This window comes from Sinocyclocheilus rhinocerous, unplaced genomic scaffold, assembly GCF_001515625.1.
Source record: "Sinocyclocheilus rhinocerous isolate Xijiao unplaced genomic scaffold, SAMN03320098_v1.1 scaffold111, whole genome shotgun sequence".
Lineage (NCBI taxonomy): Eukaryota > Metazoa > Chordata > Actinopteri > Cypriniformes > Cyprinidae > Sinocyclocheilus > Sinocyclocheilus rhinocerous.
This window is the reverse complement of record NW_015642811.1, coordinates 469,331-489,226: the sequence shown is the minus strand read 5'-3', so window position 1 is coordinate 489,226 and position 19,896 is coordinate 469,331. Positions and strand designations below refer to the sequence as shown.

At 40.1% G+C, this 19,896-nt stretch overlaps 1 protein-coding gene across 12 annotated transcripts in view; it reads right to left on the bottom strand.

The window, feature by feature from the left end:
- Window positions 1-1,636: 1,636 nt before the first annotated feature.
- LOC107756462 (rap guanine nucleotide exchange factor 2-like) overlaps window positions 1,637-19,896 on the bottom strand; it is a 119,514-nt gene continuing 101,254 nt past the window's right edge. For 6 of the 12 annotated variants that reach the window (XM_016573569.1, XM_016573572.1, XM_016573570.1 and 3 more), the window contains 18 exons: window positions 18,245-18,409; window positions 18,056-18,163; window positions 17,753-17,956; window positions 15,870-15,978; window positions 15,396-15,672; window positions 15,159-15,316; window positions 13,859-14,099; window positions 13,372-13,758; window positions 13,045-13,256; window positions 11,922-12,045; window positions 11,503-11,526; window positions 10,372-10,595; window positions 9,567-9,737; window positions 9,323-9,472; window positions 8,804-8,869; window positions 7,171-7,372; window positions 5,530-5,981; window positions 3,363-4,284 (listed from right to left, as the gene is read on the bottom strand). In XM_016573569.1, the coding sequence (XP_016429055.1) occupies window positions 3,959-4,284; window positions 5,530-5,981; window positions 7,171-7,372; window positions 8,804-8,869; window positions 9,323-9,472; window positions 9,567-9,737; window positions 10,372-10,595; window positions 11,503-11,526; window positions 11,922-12,045; window positions 13,045-13,256; window positions 13,372-13,758; window positions 13,859-14,099; window positions 15,159-15,316; window positions 15,396-15,672; window positions 15,870-15,978; window positions 17,753-17,956; window positions 18,056-18,163; window positions 18,245-18,409 (3,600 nt within the window). In that variant the 3' untranslated portion in view covers window positions 3,363-3,958. Of the gene's footprint in view, window positions 2,674-3,362; window positions 4,285-5,529; window positions 5,982-7,170; window positions 7,373-8,803; window positions 8,870-9,322; window positions 9,473-9,566; window positions 9,738-10,371; window positions 10,596-11,502; window positions 11,527-11,921; window positions 12,046-13,044; window positions 13,257-13,371; window positions 13,759-13,858; window positions 14,100-15,158; window positions 15,317-15,395; window positions 15,673-15,869; window positions 15,979-17,752; window positions 17,957-18,055; window positions 18,164-18,244; window positions 18,410-19,896 lie in introns of those variants that run through there. The other 6 variants (XM_016573580.1, XM_016573574.1, XM_016573567.1 and 3 more) reach the window with 5 other exon arrangements.

Sequence of the window (19,896 nt, the reverse complement as noted above, 5' to 3'; positions counted from 1 at the left end):
AAAAAAAATTATTCAGCCATTTTTGGTCTTTTGGAAGCTGCATTCAAAATCCTGAGGGAGCACGGTTGAAATCGCGTTCCTGGAGCAGTATTTCGACTGGGCCCCCCTCTGGTCTAGTGCCCTGGGCACGTGCCCGGTAGGCCCGTGCGTTAATCTGTCCCTGCATTTCGAGACTCACACCTGTAATTAAACGCGGTTGTCAACCCCAAAAACTGACAGTGTGAACGTAGCCAATAACAAGGGAGATTATATTTTGACAACTGAATTAGGAAATGTCCCCGGTTTCCTTTTGAGAAATCTGGTCACCTTACTGTGTACATGACCCAGTTTATCTTCTTTGGCTCCTCAAAATCTCTGAAGAAACACTGAAAAAGCAAACAGTGTTGAACAACAGATCGATACAGATGTCTTTTATTAACCCCAACATACATTTGTCAGTTAGAAAAGTATGAGATACACATTTCAAGTTACTTCCATGTCTTATCTTGTGCAAACACTAGATGGTGCCAGAGGTCATTTAAAACAATGTTTGAAAACAAAGTCCTTAATGCAGAAATAACAAAAGAGCAATAATAATAATAATAATAATAATAATAATAATAATAATAAGTGCATTTAAAAACTATAAGTTGATTCATTTTTGTCGAATTTATTGATTCCCAGCTTCATATAAACTGGATGTTGAGGCATAAACATCATACATTTCTACAATTGAACAAAAATATAACCAATATTTACAATTATTGTATTAAAAATACAAAACAAAAAGAAAGACAAAAAATAAGAACAAATACATACTCCACCAACTGTCTTTGTAAAAGACGTACAGGTAAAAGTAGTCAAAAAAGAGAGAATCTTCACCAGCTAAATGTACACGTCTCACTTGACATCACATAAACAGAGTAGCAGAACAGCTACCTACTACTATTTACCTTGTTGTATTTATGCTTGTACAATTTGTGCAACTTATTTTGCAAAACAAGCGACTCATCTTGGCTTGCCAAAACGTGAATATTTAATAATATAAAAAAAATAGGTGGTAGCAGATGGTCGATATAGTTACTGTTACAAATGTGTTGTTTATTAACAACTGTATCCGCAACCATTATTTAAAAAAAAAATAATGTGTGGGAGCCAAAAACAAACAAAACCCTACAAACGAACGAACGAACAAACAAACAAGCAACTAGAGAAAGAAACATATAAGTAGTTATGTTACAGAGTACAGTGGAAAACACTGCAAACTTCTTTTTTCTTCTTTAGTCTATTGTTTCTAACTACTGATCAATGGGATCAGCTTAACTCAGTGATTAAAATGAAAGAAAAAAAGTGACGTGCTCCCACCGGTTCAGTTCTGCTCTGACTGGTGGACTTCGGGTGGGTTTGCGTGTTTCCGGCCCACCGGAGTCTCAAAAGCACATTTCAGTTGAGTTCCTGTGAGTGATTGTGGAAGCTGTTGTGCAGCAGTGGTAGTTAGTTCAAGGCCCACTCCAGGAGAAACATGCATGACTTGAGCCCTCGTAAAGAAAAACTTAACACAGAAGCCACCATCTTTCACACACCACCTTAATGGTTTCACTTAATGAGGAAGAAAGTAGCACCCGAATAAAACGTCCCCATTTGCCTGAGTAGCCTGCAGTTCTCACCTTAACCAACAGGGGGCTTGATGTTGTGCCACAGCCACAGCAAATGCTTTTAAAGCTGGATAGGCACTGAACTGATAAAACCGCCTGCGTCATATCAAAGATGAGTGTGTACATTTCCTCTTCATCGCTAAAAGCTTCTTGAAGCTGAACTGATTCACTTTTAATGGACTTTGGCTCCTCGATTACCAACAGATGTAAATTTATTCAGCCTTTTGTTTTTGTATCATGTTTGTTATGAGGCCTTTGACCAAACCTGATGCTTTCTTACAGCTCTCAAACCCACTGCAGCCAAAAACCACTTCACTTAGCATCATTTCCTCTCACAAAGCGCCTTCCGTATTAAATCGGTGTGCTACGTATGTCAGGAGTCAATGTGAACTCCATTTATAGTCATCCAGCAGAAGAGATGTCCTTCAAGTCGTGCTCCTGCAAATATAATACTGTTATATTGAACCACACAGATATGAGTGTTGTCATCAGGACTGATGTGAAAAGGAGTGGCGTTAAGTTGTAGTCAAGCCTTCTTTGCCATTCAAACTGCATGTCCAGAATTGGGTGACTGAAATGTTGATTGTGTGCATCAGTTTACACCTTAAAAACAGTTAAAAAGTGCTGAGGGGAACTACTAAACGTTCATGTGACCTTTAAGCAGAAGGAAAGAGGGAACTGTCTGAAGATAACAGTTAACAGTAGTTCGTGTGTGTGTGTGTGTGTGTGAATGTCAAAGCGCTGTGTTCGAGTTTCAGTTCAGTTCATTTTTCCATTCTCCAAAGTGCCAAATAAGTAATTTTTTTGCTCGCCTCCTTTCTTCACAGTATTTCTTAGCATGCAGGGCATTAAACCCCCCATGATGCATTAAGGCAGGGCAGGGAGATGAATCCATCATTGAGGGAGAGAGGCAGTGCCGGCAAAATGTAGACTGGATGGTCTGTCTGTCTGACCTGTGAATGCCCCATATTGGCCATGAGTCAATGCAGCAGTGCAGCCAGTGTCGCCCCCTTTCAAACAGCAGACACCTGTTCATCCTCTGGAGGAAGAAGAGAGAATCTCTGTGAGCATCAAGGATATAATCACCTAAACACACAGGCTCTGATCCAAACCCGAGTGACATGTGAAAGTGAACTGTTATTGATAATGTGCATTTCTCATTACTCATTGTCTCAGCAGAAACTGCCTTTGGTGTCACAAACTTCACATCTGTTACACTGCATTTGCAGTAAACAGATGCAAGTGCAGTTTTGTGCATATAAAAGCAAAGGAACCAAAACTGGAATAAAACTTGTATCGTCTTATCCTAGCAAACAGTTGCCACTAGTTTTGTAATCACAGGAATACTCAAGTTGATGGTGCAAGCACACCACTGTTTGGAACCAAATAATGCAAAACTAAAAAAAATGACCATCATGGCAGGTAGACTGGAACTGGGGCTGTGTGAAAACAGCATCCTAACTGAAATGGTCACTGATATGAAATGCTTCATATTAGGCCTGGGCGATAAAACGGTATCGATATTTATCGACGGTACACCTTCTTCGATATCGATAGAAAAAATGTTCGATATAGTGCATGATATAGGCTTGTAAAAATCGACGCGTTTCAGAAAGGCGGGGCATAGAGGAGAAACAATAATGTACAGTATGTGGAAAATAATGTGTTTTTTTAACCTTAAACCGCATAAACACATTTCATTACACCAAATACACAAAATAATGTTCTTTTTAGCAACATCACATGACCCCTTTAAAAATGCTGTTTAGGGCAGGAAATGCACTGGGGTTTGGAACAAAGTCACAGGCATACCGCTAAATATAATAAGAAATAAAATATGCTCTGGCCTTACCGTACCAAAGACAAACATGACAAGACAAGAAAGACTACTACTGTGAAAATTAATAAAATGACAATTCCCCAAATCAGGATCTTTGTGCTGATAAGTACTAACGCTATTTTACGTGCTACCTGACAACACAAACACGACTTGAGGCTCTATCATGTGTTCAAGCATTTATGATGGCAGATCTAGTGATTTTCCTGTGAGCACTGATGGGTGAGAGCCAATACACACGTCAGAGCAGGGAGCAATGACTGGGATGTTGCCACGGCGACGGGGGCAGGCTGTCTCTGTGGCAGCGCATGCACTGTGTGCGATGCGTTGGTGGTTGGTGATGGTGGGCAGGTGAAGGAACTGTCCTCCTGGCATGCAGAGAACTTGACTGGTGTACGTGAGTGTGCGTGGAGTACGTGAGTGTGTGAGTGTGGAAGTAACTGGAGTTTGGGATGTTTTACCTTCCTGTTGGGGTGGTGTATGTAACTCATGGCCTGGGGGGAACTGCTGTGTGTGGACCTCTCCTCCTTTGAGCTCTGAGTTTGGGAGACAAGCACTCACCCTCCTCTTCCACCTCCTCTGCCTCCTCCTCTTCTCGGGCCCGGGGGTCCGGCGAATGGGTGGGTTTTCCCACAGCTGGGGGCTGCTGGGAGTCGGGGGAATGTGTGACAAGACGGGAGCGCTGCAAGGCGGTGGTGTAGTCCGGTGGTCTCCTGCCCGAGTGAGCCGTACCCTCGGTTGCATCTGTGATGGTCAGTGCCGTGTAGCCCGGCGGCGTGGGAGGAGGGTCTCGGTAACGACCATCCTTCCGTGCTGAGGGAGGAGACGGACACCACAGATCCGTTTAATATCCGTAACGCTTCTCACACACGTGGACGGACACATGCAGACATGCACTAGATCAGGAAAGATCACTTTTGTAGCTAGTTTGTTGTGTTGTTCCACGTTGTAGTGTTCAATTCAATTCAATTGTAGTGTTCATTTTCAGATGTTAGTATGATCGTTGGGAATGTATTTTTCATGCAAAAATTCAACATTTGATAAATGTAAACACAACAGATAGGTTAGGAAATATAACTTGGTGTAGTTACTCTTAAAGAGATAGTTCACCCAAAAATCTAAATTCTGTCATTAATTACTCTTATGTCGTTCTAAACCCATAAAACCTTCGTTCATCTTCGGAACACAAATTATGATATTTTTGATGAAATCCGAGAGCTTTTTTAACCCTCCATAGACAGCATGGATACTACCATGGTCAAGGCACAGAAACGTAGTGAGGACATCGTTAAAATAGTCCATGTGATGTCAGCGGTTCAACTGTAATTTTATGAAGCTACGAGAATAAATTTTTTGTGTGCAAAGAAAATAAAAATAATGACTTTATTCAGCAAATTCTTCTTCCCCGGGACAGTCTGCCGCCATTATCGAGAGTACCATGCGTGCGCATTCCATTGCTCTCAATTATATGTAATTATAGTTCTATGTCAGCAGCATCACTTGCATGCGCCTTGCTGTCTAGGCATGGCCAGAAAGCTCTCGGATTTCATCAAAAATATCTTACTTTGTGTTCCGAAGATGAACAAAGGTCTTAGGGGGTTGAAACGACATGAGGGTGAGTAATTGATGACAACATTTTCATTTTTGGGTGAACTATCCCTTTTAAAGAGTTACCCAAAAATCTAAATCTTTCCCCCACTACATCTTTTGAGCACTAAGCACCAAAAGGTATCATACTTGACTTGGGCAAAATTTTCAGTAAATAACAGATTTTTTCCAAAATGTTCCTCAAAGAAAGTTATTGTATGGCTTCATAAAGCTTAGCCCACGGGGTGTATGGACCAATTTTATGGTAAGTTTTTTGCCCATTATGAAGCTAGCAGAAATGGTTACTTTTAAATGCTACTGAATAAAAAAAAGCTATTTGATGCTTCTCATTTTTGTGTTATATGGAAAAAATAAGAGCATACAGCACTGGATCAACATGAGGGTAAGTAAATAAATCGTCATTTTTGGGTGAACTATCCCTTCAAACCAGGTTAATGTGGCGACTCTTACTGATCACAGCCTTGGTGTTGCCTGCAGTGATGGGTGAGGGGCGTCGACTGTGCTGCCTGGACTCTTCTGAACCGGTGGAGGTGATGCTGCTGGTCTCTGGGTCTGTGGTCACATCCCTCCCTCCTCTTCGCTTGATGGTGCCCGTGTCGCCCTCAGAGTCCTCGCCCCAACATGCCGCAGAGGACGAAGAGGAGCAGGCAGACGCCCAGCTTCCTCTGCTTCCCCAAAGCCCCGCACCCTCTGCAAGTGCCTCCCAGCTACGGCCCTGCTGCATGGTCTGAATGTTGTCATGGGAGCCGCTGGAACATGAAGTCCAGCTGCCACGACCAGAATCAGCAGCATCGAGAGACACCCGGTCACCCTGGTCCTGGGTAAGCTCCTCTGAGCTGGGGGAAGACAGCACGGTGGTGCCCGCATACAGACCCCGGCAGTCCTGCATTGATGAGTAGGACCTGAAAGAAGAAAGGGTAGAAGAATCCAGAAGGGTTTAATTGTAACTCTGCATTGCCAGGACTAGGCTATGATGGTAAACGATGGTAACTTGATATAGACTTGCTCTTTGCTCTTTTTAGTGTGGTACTGGTATTTCCAGTTTGCATAATAAAACACTTTATTTTTGAGTGCCCCGCCACAAGTGTTGTACTTTTAACACTATGCATCATTTAAAAAAAAATGGTTTCATATTTGAAACCTGCATATCTGCTTTTAAACTCAAGAACGTGTCTTATGCAAGTACTGCCTGAGAAACATTTCCGAATGGGGTCAGATGAGCCCAAAAGCAGCCTAACTGACCCAGGGTTGCTTTAGACCACTGATTCTCAAAGTGTGGCTCCCTCTAGTGGTATGCAGAGTAATCACTGATTAATATCACTAAATATGAATTAATGTTAAAACAGTGTTTCCCAACCACTGTTGTCGGGCATGCTGTGGAAAATTATCAAAAACTTCCTTATCTCTTATATTTCGTTACTATTTTAAATCAGTGCTATTGGTCATTGTTATGTCGGTTTGTGGGTTTTACAAATATTTAACCAATGAAAAGCATTCTAAAGAGCTTGTGACTAAACACGCCATTGGATCCTCAAATTGTCAGTCAAACCTCATAACTCCACCCCGCTTCATTCAGAATGAAGCGCTGCGACGCGCAGTTTGAAGACAGACGTCTACTTCTTTGCAGAGCGCCCATATAGCTACAATAAACTTTATAACCTGCAAACTGGTGAAAACGTGATGCTATTAATTTACTGCCTCAGATGCGGCCATTCTAATGATGGACAAAACACAGATCTCTGTCACTCGCTTAGGGAAACACTGTTAAAACACTTTTAAAAAGTTTGCAAGGTGGCTAAATGATGCCTGTGTTAATTTTTTGATCAAGTACTGTACATTTTTTACTTTACATTTAAGTACAGTACAGTTTTTTTTTTTTTACTTTTTAAGTGCAGTGCAGTTTTTATTTAACTTACCTACTACGCTGCTGTATTTTAATGTTGGTCATTATGGTGGTACTTGGAGAGCCAAATATTTTCTGAGGTGGTAACTTGCTGTAAAAAGTTTGAGAAGTACTGCTTTAGACCAATTAACTGACTAGTGATTCAGGCAACAATACAACTAGTTGAAAGAGTAATGAGTACTGCTTACCCCAAGCTGTACTGGTCAGGATCAGCAGTAGCCCTGCGTTCTAGCCGGTGGCCACTGCCGTGGCCCTCCCCAGCCATTACTCCATATCGATGCCTGCGTTCATCTTGTCCCATATCCAGGGAGGAGGTGCTCACCAGACTGGAGCGTGAGGAGATCTCGCTGTGGCCAGAGTCCGACAGATAGTCACCTGCTCTTCCATTGCCTGGCAAATGAGTACACAGAACGACATGATCAGAAAACGGTTTGGCCTTAATACAGAGCCCTGCGGTACCCCATTCTATAATTGCCTCTTTTCACCTAAAAATATTTTGTTCCAGAATATATGGAGCTACCTTGCTGCCAACCAACTATTGTAGAGTTACTTTTGACTTCTGAATAAAACATACATATACTTATAACCAGTTTTTTATTTATAACCTATTTTTACTGAACTTGTCACAATGCATTCTGGGAATGCCTTGACTTTGAAGGATTAAAATGCAGTCTTAAAATGCAGTATACTAGATTTTGGAACAGAGCTATTGAATATCTGTGAGATATTGTGTCAGTGTTCACACTGTATGCCTGCATTTTGTGGTTGCAAAGTCATAACTTGAAATAAGTGTCAAACAATTGCACAGCAGTTGTTCATTTAACCTACTAATGGATAATAAGCCTTCCTGTTTACATCATGATGAAATTGATGATACAATGATTAGTGCAAGAAAGAAGAGTTTATATTCAGGGTGTCAGAGAAGATTCAACTCCTAAACACTAGAGTCACCCCTTTATTAGATTAGCTAATCAAAACCAGGCAGTTACTTCAGTAACAAGCGCGCACACACACACACACACACACACACAGCTACAGCACTAGCCTGCCTCTGCCAGCTACAGCAGGAGCAAAAACACTGTCTAGACTTGGTGAGAGAGTTCACGCAAATGTCAGCACTTCTGATATTTAGAAAAGTATAAAATCATTAGTGGAACCTCCAACTAACAATGTACTATACAACACAAAAATAACATTTGATATTACTACTAAAGAAAGTCTGGACACAAATGTCACTGATTAATCATAGGACTGAAATACATAACTGAAAACAAAACATCTCATTGGTTGTGTCTCAATACTTCAAAAGCAACCAACACCTCAAAGGGACGGAAGGTTTTGGGTTCGGTAAATGTATATATATTTATATATATATTTTTTTTTTTTGTGATCACTTACCAAAAGTGACAGTAAAGATTTTTTTTTATGTTACAAAAGTTCTCGATTTCAAATTAATGCTGTACTTTTAAACTTTCTATTCATCAAAGAATTCTGAAAAGAATTATCATGGTTTAAACAAATATATAATAAATATTAAAATGCATTAAATATTAAAATATATTAAAATAGAAAACAGTTATTTTTAACTGAATAATATTTCACAATATTATGTTTTCAATGTATTTTTGATCAGATAAATGTACCCTGGTTGAACATAAGACTTCAAAAGATTTCAAAAACCTTACCAACCCCAAGCTTTTGAATGGTAGTGTACCTCTAATGAATGATGTTTTAGTGGGCAGCTCACTACATTTTGAGACACAGCAATAGTGATGCTTGTGTGAACTCTCTCAGGTTAAATCTGCATCCAGGACCTGTTACCTGTTGGTGATTTTCTACAGAAGGAGGAAAAACCCTTCATACTGTGGCTTCTTATCGATGCAATGGCTGAATGAATAAAACACGTGAATGATGAGAGACAGAAATGTTATGTGATGCAAATTTAAAAGTAGAGATGGAAAGTGGAGCATTTGTAACTTTACAGTAATGAAATCAGAGACAAGCAGCGTTCTAAAATGTTTTGTAAAAAAACATGTGAACCTTGGCAGGATATTTCATATCCTACGTGTGATCTTTTTACCACTTAGATGGCAGTCTCAACATATTAAATCAGCCATGAAAACATGTTGGCACTAGGGGGCGCCAGCTAACCGAGAAATGCCAGTGGGGCACAAGCTGTCTGACAATATATTTCACTGCATGCGCACCATAAGGCTCTGATTCCACAGTTTACTGTTAAGTCAATGGGGAGAGTAAATCGAGTGTGCAAAGACCAGAGGTTGGAGAAACATTTAAATTGACAAAAAATGCCACAGTGAGTGTGTCTATGTGTAAGCTTACCTTTCTTAGGTGAGCTGTGAGGAGATGTGGGAGGAGACGACAGCTGTGAGGAGTTGCTGGACACACTATCCTCTGTCTGTTTCCTGTGTCTCTCTCCTGCCTCCTCTGAAAGGGACAGTATCTTTTTCAGAGACTGTGGTGAGCTTGTGCCTGTGAAAATACAGTAAGATTCTTATGAACACCAGTAACAGATAATGTAGTAGTAGCTGATCAAGTTTAAGCTACATCAATGTGTTGGTCTTACCAAATGGTGGCAAGTCTTTGACCGGCACTTTCTTGCGTGATGGGTAGAGGGCTACGGCAGGCACTTGAAGCGCCTGGTTGGCTTTCTGAAGCTGCTGGCGCTGGTGAGTGGCGGCCCGTGCAACTACGGGCGATGTGTCAGGTCTTTTCCTGTCCCCGGAACTCTTCGGCACTGTGATGATATATATACAAGGCAAATAATAAATATTAAGCTAAACATTTACAGAATGAGAAAAACTTGAAGAAAAAAAAAAAATTCTAAGAAATATTTTATTCAGCAAGAACACGTTAAACTGATCAAAAGTGAGTCTGACAGACATTTTTAATGTTACTTTTTTTAATGATGTTCTTTTAAATTTTCTAGTCATTATAATAAACATGAATGAAAAATGTATCATGGTTTCCTCAAAAATATTATGCAGCACAACTGTTTTCAATATTGATGATAAGAAAATTAGCATATTAGAATGATTTCTGAAGGATCATGTGACACTGAAGACTGTAATAATGGCTGCTGAAAATTTAGCTTTGACATCACAAAAATAAATTACAACACAGTTACTTGAAATTGTAAAAATATTCTACAAATTTAGCTTTTACTACATTTTTTTAATCAAATAAATATAGCCTTTGTAAGCATAAGAGATACTGAATAGTTTGTTCCTATGACTAACATACTGTGGAGTGTGCAGGTTTTTAATGTGAGGTAAATGTCTTCATCACATGCCAGTGTTGTTTCCTGTGGATTCACCTATTTGTAATTGTGTGTGTGTGTGTGTGTGTGTGTGTGCTTACACGCTACTCACATGTGTTGACTGAAGGCTCACACTGAATTGAGAGTGTCTGCAAGCTCTCCTCATTCGTCTCCAGGGTGAGGTAGGACAGGTATTGTTTGACCTTGCGTGCCATCTGTGCGTCCTCGTACAGCTTCTTGGCATTGAGGAAGGAACTCCGTCTGACCCGCTTCTTGTGCCCGCCCGTCTGGGTTACATCCAGGACGGCCGCATTGGCACTGCCCTGGCTGAGTGACCTAAACGCACACAAGTATTACAGTTAAAGATGCGGGTTGACTTTAACAGTAGGTAGTATGCTGATGCAGGATCAGATGCAGTCTCTCTTTGACATGTAGTAAATTGCATTCCTTGCAGCTTCAAAACAATCCAAACATTCCATGCATTTCACATCTCAATCAGGCAGTTAAATACAAACTGGATGTTAAATAAAACAACAGAAGTAGAGTGCTTAAACTTTGCATGAGATTTGGGAAAAAATAACTCATTATTTTTGGTCATATTTTTTCTTGAACTATTTTTTTTTTTCAACCATTTATTTTATGTTTAAAGGTGAAGTGTGTAATTCCTGCACCACTAGCATCAATAGTCTTTTTATATAATGCTTATAAAATATCTTATACAAGGTTGTGTTTGAATTCACACACATATCATTAATCACAATTTTTAAACTAATAAAATAATTATTAGTTTAAACTAAAAAAATAAACAAAAACTAAAAAAAAATAAATAAAAAAAACTGCAAATACTTAGAAGGCGTGCAACTATTGTAAGTAGTTCAGCTAGAAGGGGCACGTTAAATCACTTTTGCTAAAAATGGATCATGGGCTATCAAATTAATAAATGAGCAGGTACCAAACAACTGTAAATAAATTCATGCATACTAGTGGGGTCATGTTTGTGAAACATTCAAAATCTATGGTAATTATACAACAGAAACATTAGGATGTATTTTAGAATGAGGTGAGTTTATTCAATGACCCTGAGTAGCAAAAGTGATGGCGGTCAAATGCTTGGATGGGATCCGTCAGAGCAGAAGCATTCTCAAATTAACCAGAAAAAGAAAAATAATGGATGGTGAGGAGCCAGCCCAAATTAAAGGAAGGGGCACACATGAGGCCAAAGGTGAGAGTTCACCATACTCACCCTAAACTCCTCCATTTCTTCTTCCTGTAAGGGAGAGCCATGAATAGTGAAGCATGGGGCAGAGAGGGTGGATGTAGAGAGAAATGGGGGAGAGAGAAAGTCCATGAGAGAAAGAGAGGGAGACACACTTAGATGAGAAGAAACAGACCAAGGGTACCAAGGTGAGGTGCACCAGAGACCAAAAGAGAGACACTAACTTCTCTGACAATGCAGACAGAGTAACATACAAAATGGTTTAACTGTCTTGTACATAAACATCACTTCAACATAGCAAAAAACTTATTTTGTGTGGAAGCGTGAGGTGAGAGCTGTACACATCGCAGTGAGTGGGCACTAAAAGCTACTCAGTGGTGTGAAGAGTCCAGCCTGAAAGAAGGGCAAAGAAGTCATTGTAGCAGTCAGAACAGAAAGGCACTCGCCTGGTTCTGAACATCAGAGCAGGGTCCATGTTTACAGCTGCCATTCGGCCTACATGTCTGATCTCTTTAGCAATCATCCGCAGTTTCTCAAAGTTCACCAAACCGTCCACCTTCGAGTCATTTCCTAGAGTGGACAATAAAGAAAAGGCTCATATCACACAATTTTATAATTTATTTTTTCCCTCAGGTCAACTTTGTGTCAAATAACGTCATTTTTTTGTCATGATCATATTTCACACTCTCAAAATGGGCAGTTTTTGCAGCTGTGCCTTAAAGGCACAAACCTTGCATTAAATGCACTGCATAAACTGTTAAGGTCCTTGCACACAGAGTCTGAAATTTTCGTATGTGTTTTTTCGTATTCGTCAACCTAAAAATTTGTCACGCACAGAAACCTTGCACACTGAGTCCGATGCATATTACTAATCCGTTACTAAAAAATTAGCAAAACAATACAAAATGAAGTCTTCATGCAGAGAGGATGATTTTGTTGTCCTCTCTCTTCTTAAAAAGAGAAAAAGAAAGAGGAAATATTGGGTCCATCCAATCCTGAGATATAGAGAGGAAGTAGTTTCCCCTCCTTATTAAGGAGTAGCGGGATTATCACGGGCGATTTAAAGTTTACTTCAGGATCTCAGTTTGATGCTTTCCCAGTGATACTGGAGCCACGTATTAAAAAGAAGACCACCAATTTCTGTGAACTCAGTGTGCAAGGATCTTTACAGTGTTTTGTGCTGCGAGATGAAGTGGATCAACTTGTCAATTGCCATTCTGGATTTTGGTGTTCGCTTATACGGTGCAATGACCTAGAAGATTAAACAGAAAAGATCAGAGTCCTAGTCTGAAACAAACTTAGAAAGGCTATGCAGAGTGTAGGTGCTACACAAAGCCAAGAAAATGCATTCATGACATAAATGTGGATGGTTATGTATTAATCTGTCTGATGAAAGTTGCAGGAGATCAGAATGAGTCATTTTTGTAGTTAAGTTTCAATAAAGGGACTTTTCAGACTGTTAAGGAAGAAACCAAGGAAAATTTACTTTAATGTTATTACCAAAAACTAGATGGTTCAATAATAAACAAACACGAGTTATATATATGTCATCACCTACTATTATCTTACCTTCATGCAGGAAGGTGAGATCCTTCTTGATTACAGGGAAAAGTGGGATGATGGGTGGCTGCAGGTTCTGGCTGTTTAGAAGATTCCTGTACTTCGCCATATTCCTGGAGGGATCAAATAAGTCTTGAAGATCACTAAACAGCTTCTCATATTTGCTGGGCAACTTCTCCCATGTGCCTCTCAGTCTGGACACCGGTGCCAAGTTCAGACCACTGGAAAAGACACACAATGTCATTGTTAATTGGGACTCCAAAAATATAACATACATAAGAGGTCTTCAATTTAACCCTTAATTTTTTTGCCTCTTAAAATGAAGACTCCTTCTACCTGATGATGGCAAACATAGAGTTGAAGTTCTTGCACTCGCGGCAATGCAGTGCGATCTTAATGAAGTGCTTGATGATCTTCATGCGTTTGAGCTGGTTGGGCTCACGCACCACCTCTGTGGCCACCCAGAAGGTCTCCCGATTGATGGCCTCCTCAAAGAGCTTGAGGCTGGGGGGTCCGGTTAGGCGAGTTTTCAGCTTAAACAGGTCATCAATGTACTCTGTGGGCTCGATGGCACAGAACAGCTCAAAGGCACGCATGGACAGCTGGGTCGCCACTTCCACCGTGCTAAGCTGCAGCAGGCTAATCTGGCTCTCCCTTAGTAGTTCCTGGGCATCTTCATCCGAGCACAGTGTCTCCGTCTCCATGTTGCTTTTCAGGTAGTACCTACATGTTAAACGAGAGGTCAATTGATGTTCTGAGTGATCTGACACCATAATACTACAGAAAATTGAACAAAATGGCCACAAGGGCTCTAAGGCAGCACCTGCCACTCAGCTGGATCCTGTCGGCCAGTTTGGAGAGTTGCTCAGGGAGTCGCCGCTGCTTGATGACACCCTCAGGAGTGACTGACACCTCACACAACGAATATGCTTCAGGGGCAGCAGTCAAGGCAAACTCTCGGATGGCCTGAGCTACGACTTCTTTTGCTGTGGTGTCCTTCCCAATCATGATGTACCGACTTTGCTGGTCTGCCTTGAACACTCTCAATACCTGGTCTGACATGTCTAAAGAACAGAGGAATGGCTTAAACCCACATACTTAACCCTTTTATTAACCAACACCCAAGTATATAGTCTTCATCTAGGTGGAAAACCACTTATGTGTTACCCATGATCATTTTACACTACTATTGAACTGTCACTTTCACACTTGGTATGTTTAAGTCAGAATCTGAACTATAGTTTTGGACAATGTAATTAATTTATGCATTATCTCTACATCATCACTTTACCCTATTGACTTTAAAATGAACCTATTAACAGGAGCTTTTTGTACATTTTTCTGGGTGCATATGCATGCTCAGAAGACACCTTTACAACAAGCAAACAAATCAACCTTCAAGGTCAATCAATCTCATACTGCAACAAAACCTCAAGTGTGAAAGCAACGCGAAGCAGTGAACAACTTTAATTTAACGAAAGAATTTTGATGAATCCCACCAAATGAATAGTGTTTATAGTTAAGACCTGATTGAGTACCACCAAATTTGTTCTACGTAAATTTGGATAGCAAAATCAATGTCAGAGCAGAGAAGTGCCCTGAAGAAGATTGTGATTAGAAAAATGAAAGTAGTTGAGGAACCTCTAAGAGGACAAGATCAAATACTTACTTATAGGGACTGCTTCTGAAAGAGGACATTCAGGGCAGCATGAGCATCTTATTAAATATGCATGCACTGAGATTAAACTTCTGTGAAATGTTCTGTAGATGCCCTAAAGGTAAGTGCACAGTAAGACATTGCAAGAATATATTTAAACTATCCATTTAAAGATCTCAGCTGAGCTTTACTGACTCAAAGTCTGTTCTCTCTTAAGAAGGCTGTCTAACCTAGTAGAACAAATTCTTGGATCAAATGATTATTGGCTAACCCTATCACTAAGAAAATGAGAGAGTTGATAAGAATGATGTTCACCCCTTAAGACCAACTTAAAGCCACAGTCTAACCTTAACCCCTAAACCTAACCCTAGCATGAGAGTGGTTGATTAGATTGTTGTTTCAGAACCAGCATGGATGTTAATGCAGTAAAATGTCTTTCTTTGCTAAACCACATTAAGTGTCTTACCAGGCTGGTTGTTGAAGTCGAGTATGCGATGGTGTGACTGCAGCAGGTCAGGGTTGCTTGATGAAAGGTTTCCACTAACAGGAAGGGCAGGAGGGATCTGCTTTGACTGCTTTAGCCCCACAATACTGTCATCCTGGGACTGTCCCACGCCAACATCACTGTGAACAAACCAGAAGAGTTATACACCACAGGGAACTAAATCATGAAGAGAGCTTTCATGCATCAAGCTCAGCTTACTTGTAAGGTTTGGGTGGAAGAATACTGGTCAGTGTCTTGTCAAAGATCTTCTTCAGCTTGTTTCTGCCACCTACGGTGTTGGCCTTGGCTTTCTTACTAGCTTTCTCAAGACCCATGACCTGCTCCACATCCACAGCCAGGTCAGGGATGGAGTAGCGGCTGGCTTTCTTAATGTCCCCGATTTTGGGGATGTGAGGTGCCCCGTTCTTCCTGTCTGGCTCCTCCTCATGTTCTAGCTCCTGGTCCTGGTCAGGCCTGGCCAGTAGCTCCTTAAACACTAAGAGCAGGGATCACAGCACAGAGAAAATGAGTTTAACAATGCCATCTGACATTTTCAAGCAACAAACAGCCTTACAAAATGAACTACAGCTACATTTTCCCCTACTGAAGAGGAAAGAGAGCTGACTGGCAATTTGTGTTGGGTCTAAATAACAAGTTTGTGCAGCTGTGGTTATTTCAGCCAGTGTAGCTTACCTAAGAGATTGGTTTTCACAGTAATGGACAGGTGCGTGTTGTTTTTGAGAATCTCGTTGGCTTTGGATAACAGCACATTTTCGAAGTTTTGTCCATTGACCTCTAGTAACTGGGGAAAAAAAGATGAAAATCCAAAATCTCAATAAACATTGCAGCTGGAACAGCTGATAAATATACTTAAAACACAATGTTTTATTTCAGTACTGTGTGCTTTCAGCACACAGAGTGCAGTTTGTGGTATAACATGTTACTTCATAAAATTCTCTCAGTGAGGTAAGGTATGCTGAGTTAATGTGAGTTTGCTCTTAAAGTAATAGCAGCCAAATAACCCAGCTGCTGTGATGTCTATTAATCAAAGAAAAATAGAAAAAATAGGAAATCAATAACGAAATGACTAGCAATATGGGCACTATCTTCTCTAATACATTAGAAGCTGTTGCCCCCATCAAATTAAAAAAGGTTAGAGAAAAACGAACTGCGCTATGGTACAACAGCAATACCCATTTCTCTCAAGAAAGAAACTCATAATCTTGAACGCAAATAGTGAAAAAAAAATGCTGCAAAAAAAAAAAAAAAGCATATAATGCTATTCTAGGGAATTGGGTGCTTCTAATTTTATACCAATTGTTTGAACAGGACCATTTTCTATTCTAACAAAACAATGCCTCTGTGTATAAGGCAAGGTTTAAAAAAAAAAAATAAAAAAATAAAAAAATTGGCAAGATTGGCATCCCGTGGTAACTAGGAATTACACAAACTTCAGTCTGGATCCAGCTCTTACAAAGACCTGAGATGACCGAACACCTGAGAAGAGATGATGCCAGCCCCTCAGAAGACCTCAGATGATGCCAACCCTCAGACAACATACAAAACGACCAAATTTTGCTATAAGTTTGATCGCAACATATAATCATTGCTGTTAATAGTGTTCACCGTCTGTTTGATTACATTACATTAACTAACTGCTTGATTTTTACCGCACATTTCTGCCATATGGACATCAATTGAGATAGTCACCACTGATAAGCCATTACTAAATATAATGTAGAAACTTGAATTTTCTGTAAAGCTGCTTTGTAACGATTTGCATCGTGAACAGCGCTATACAAATAAACTTGAATTGAATTGAACATCTGTAGCTTTAAGGATTCATCTATATTTACTTTAGTACCTTTAGCCATAAAAAAATATTTAACAAATATTAAAAATATACTGTCTTTATGTTGTTTCTTCATTAATTTGAAGATTGAATGTGAAATTATTGCAATATAAAAATATATTTAAAAACTTTAATGTTAGGCGGGATTAATCCTGATTAATTGCAGAAAAAAAATTGCAATTAATTAGTTAATTTTTTAATCAATTGATAGCACTAATATATAGACAGACAGACAGACAGACAGGCAAATAGATAGCAACTCATTAAACAGCTTTATGAGCCAAATACCACAGTGAGTGAAGGGCAAAAGGAAACAGTGCGACATACTCTATTCATCTGAAATCACATTTTCCGCTTGTGTGAACTGTGAAGGAGGGAAGACGTGTGGCAGACATATTTAGACTACAGAACAAGTTTACAGACTGAGATGTGTGTGCTTTTACCTTTGAACGACAAACTGAATGGAAACAAAATCATAAGATGATGTTTTTGCTCTTCTTCTTTATGATTTCGGGCGGTATGCTCTCAGTGCTGTGACTAACCGCTTTCACCGCTTGACAACGGCAATTACAAATGCTCTCACACAATGTTTCCCACTTCCAGTCCCACAACTACTATTACTGCTGCTAATGCCACAGCAAGTTGCTATTACAGTGTCAATTCAACAACTACAACTATTTCTGTAGCCTACTTCAGATCGTGCACGGTGCTGGTGTGACATTACCTGATCTCCTCGTTTAAGGCCGGCCTCTGCAGCTTTGCTGCCTGGCTCCACGCTGTCAATGAAAATGCGAAAGCCCTTCTCTGAACCCCCCAGCAGGGTGAAAGACAGGGGTGCTTCCCTCGAGGGTTTGGTCAGGGTCACCACCCGCAGCTTAGCTTTGGCAGCACATGCTATGTTTAACAGTCTTAGGTGCCCACACATTTTCTGGTTCAAAGAGAGGCATTACATGAGATTTTTGCGGTCGACTCAGCCAAAAAGCTGAAGATCACAAGAAATCGAAGGTTTTTATTGCACACAACTGACCTCTCTCTCCAGATTGTATTCGAACTCCTCGAGAAAATGCGTCATTGCGGAGTCACCCTCAAAGTCGTTGAAGTGATTGTTCACCCACAGCAAGACTACCCGTGTAACCTGATTAAATATGACGTTACTAATCATTCATCTCATCGAGCACTGATTGACTTAAGTGCTTGCGTAAGAGTGTCTATGTACCTTGTCCCTGAGGCTGGGGTCATGGAACCACTCCAACAGTTTCTTGCCTACCACCATGGGGCTTGGCAGGAAGGTGCGGTAGGTAAGCAGGAAGTCCTCGATGTAGGTGGGGTCCACTACCGAGTGCTCTTCTACAAGGTGCATGGTAAGACGCTCTGGTGTGCCCTGAAAAAAAAAACAAATATGTTCTTTAAAGGACACCAATGCAGTGCATTTTTAATCCAGTTTCATTGTTGTTGGGCAATTTTCCATCAACTCCAATCATCAAGATATTGGAATCGTGAAACGCATTTGATATTCAGCCCATATATGCCTCTACTGTGCTAAGCATAATTCCATGTTTAGGAATCAATAAATGGCTATGTTCAATGAATCTGTGTAAATCAGGGCAAATGCCACATCAATCAAGAGTGCGAGTCAATGTTTCCTATTGAACACAGTTTTTGCAGTGTGTCACATCTCATTGGATTCAATTCAGAATGCAAACTCACAACTTGAATAAAATATTTATTTTGGCCAAAGTGCCACAAAGTAGAGTTGCAATTAAGTATTAAATCTTGATGTGAGCTATCTGAGAAATGATTTATGTATAAATTACAATTCTCTAGTTGGGAACTATATTTTTTGCAACCTGGTCTCATGATGAAAACGTACCTCTGGCAACTTTTTCGCAAGACGCAAAATACGTATAGCCATGTACTTTTCTAAAAGATTTAAAAGAGTGTTCTGCATTTTTCCCCAGAAGAGATGAACGTACATATGGTACATTTTATGTGACGTTGCTTTTGCAAGTGTCACCGCAGTTCTGACTGTCTGTTGAGTGGCGCTATAAGTCTAATGCTCTGACATTTTAAAATATCGAACCATCTGCACTACACCTAAACATACCTGATAGTATGAACTAAAGCGAATGTGATGTAAAAACGCAATCGCAAGCATGTTGTTTTAGCTTGTTTTTCGATCTCTCATCTTTAAGCTCTTTTATAGTGAGTCATGTTTTTAACGGGATTCGTACCCAAGGATTCGGCATCCTAAGTCCAATTCTGTGCCGGCTGAGTTACTGAGCAAGCTTGTTACATCTGGAAAGCGAAACATATGGAGCTGTAATCATAACTGTGTACGAAAACAATTACAAGTGCTCGCTGTTTTATCGCCTCTAGTGTTCATTTCTGTTGGAAAATGCAGTGATATGTACTTATTGGTATAGGTATTTCACATCTTGCAAAAAAGTTCCCAGAGGTACATTTTAGGGTTGTGCCGATAGTATCGTGTATCAACGATAGTCAGAGATATCGCCTGTGGCTGATGCCTTTGACGATAACAAGACGATTATTATTATTATTATTATTATTATTATTATCAGGCTAGTAATACTAGTATTTAATTAATATTAGGGCTTATTTGTTGCATTATATTTCTTTTTCTGCGTTTTTACAGTGTTGCGCGTTATAACCAATCACACACAATTATGCTGAGCTTATGAATGCAATGGCCAATCAGAGGCGTTCAGATGAGTCATCGCTGAAACAGCGGAGTTCTATTGTTCAGCGCGCGCTGACTGAATTCTGACTCGCGAGTTCTCTCATCATAAACAACAAAGTGCAAATGTACCTGAGATGTAAGTATAAGAGATTTATTCATCATACAGTGTA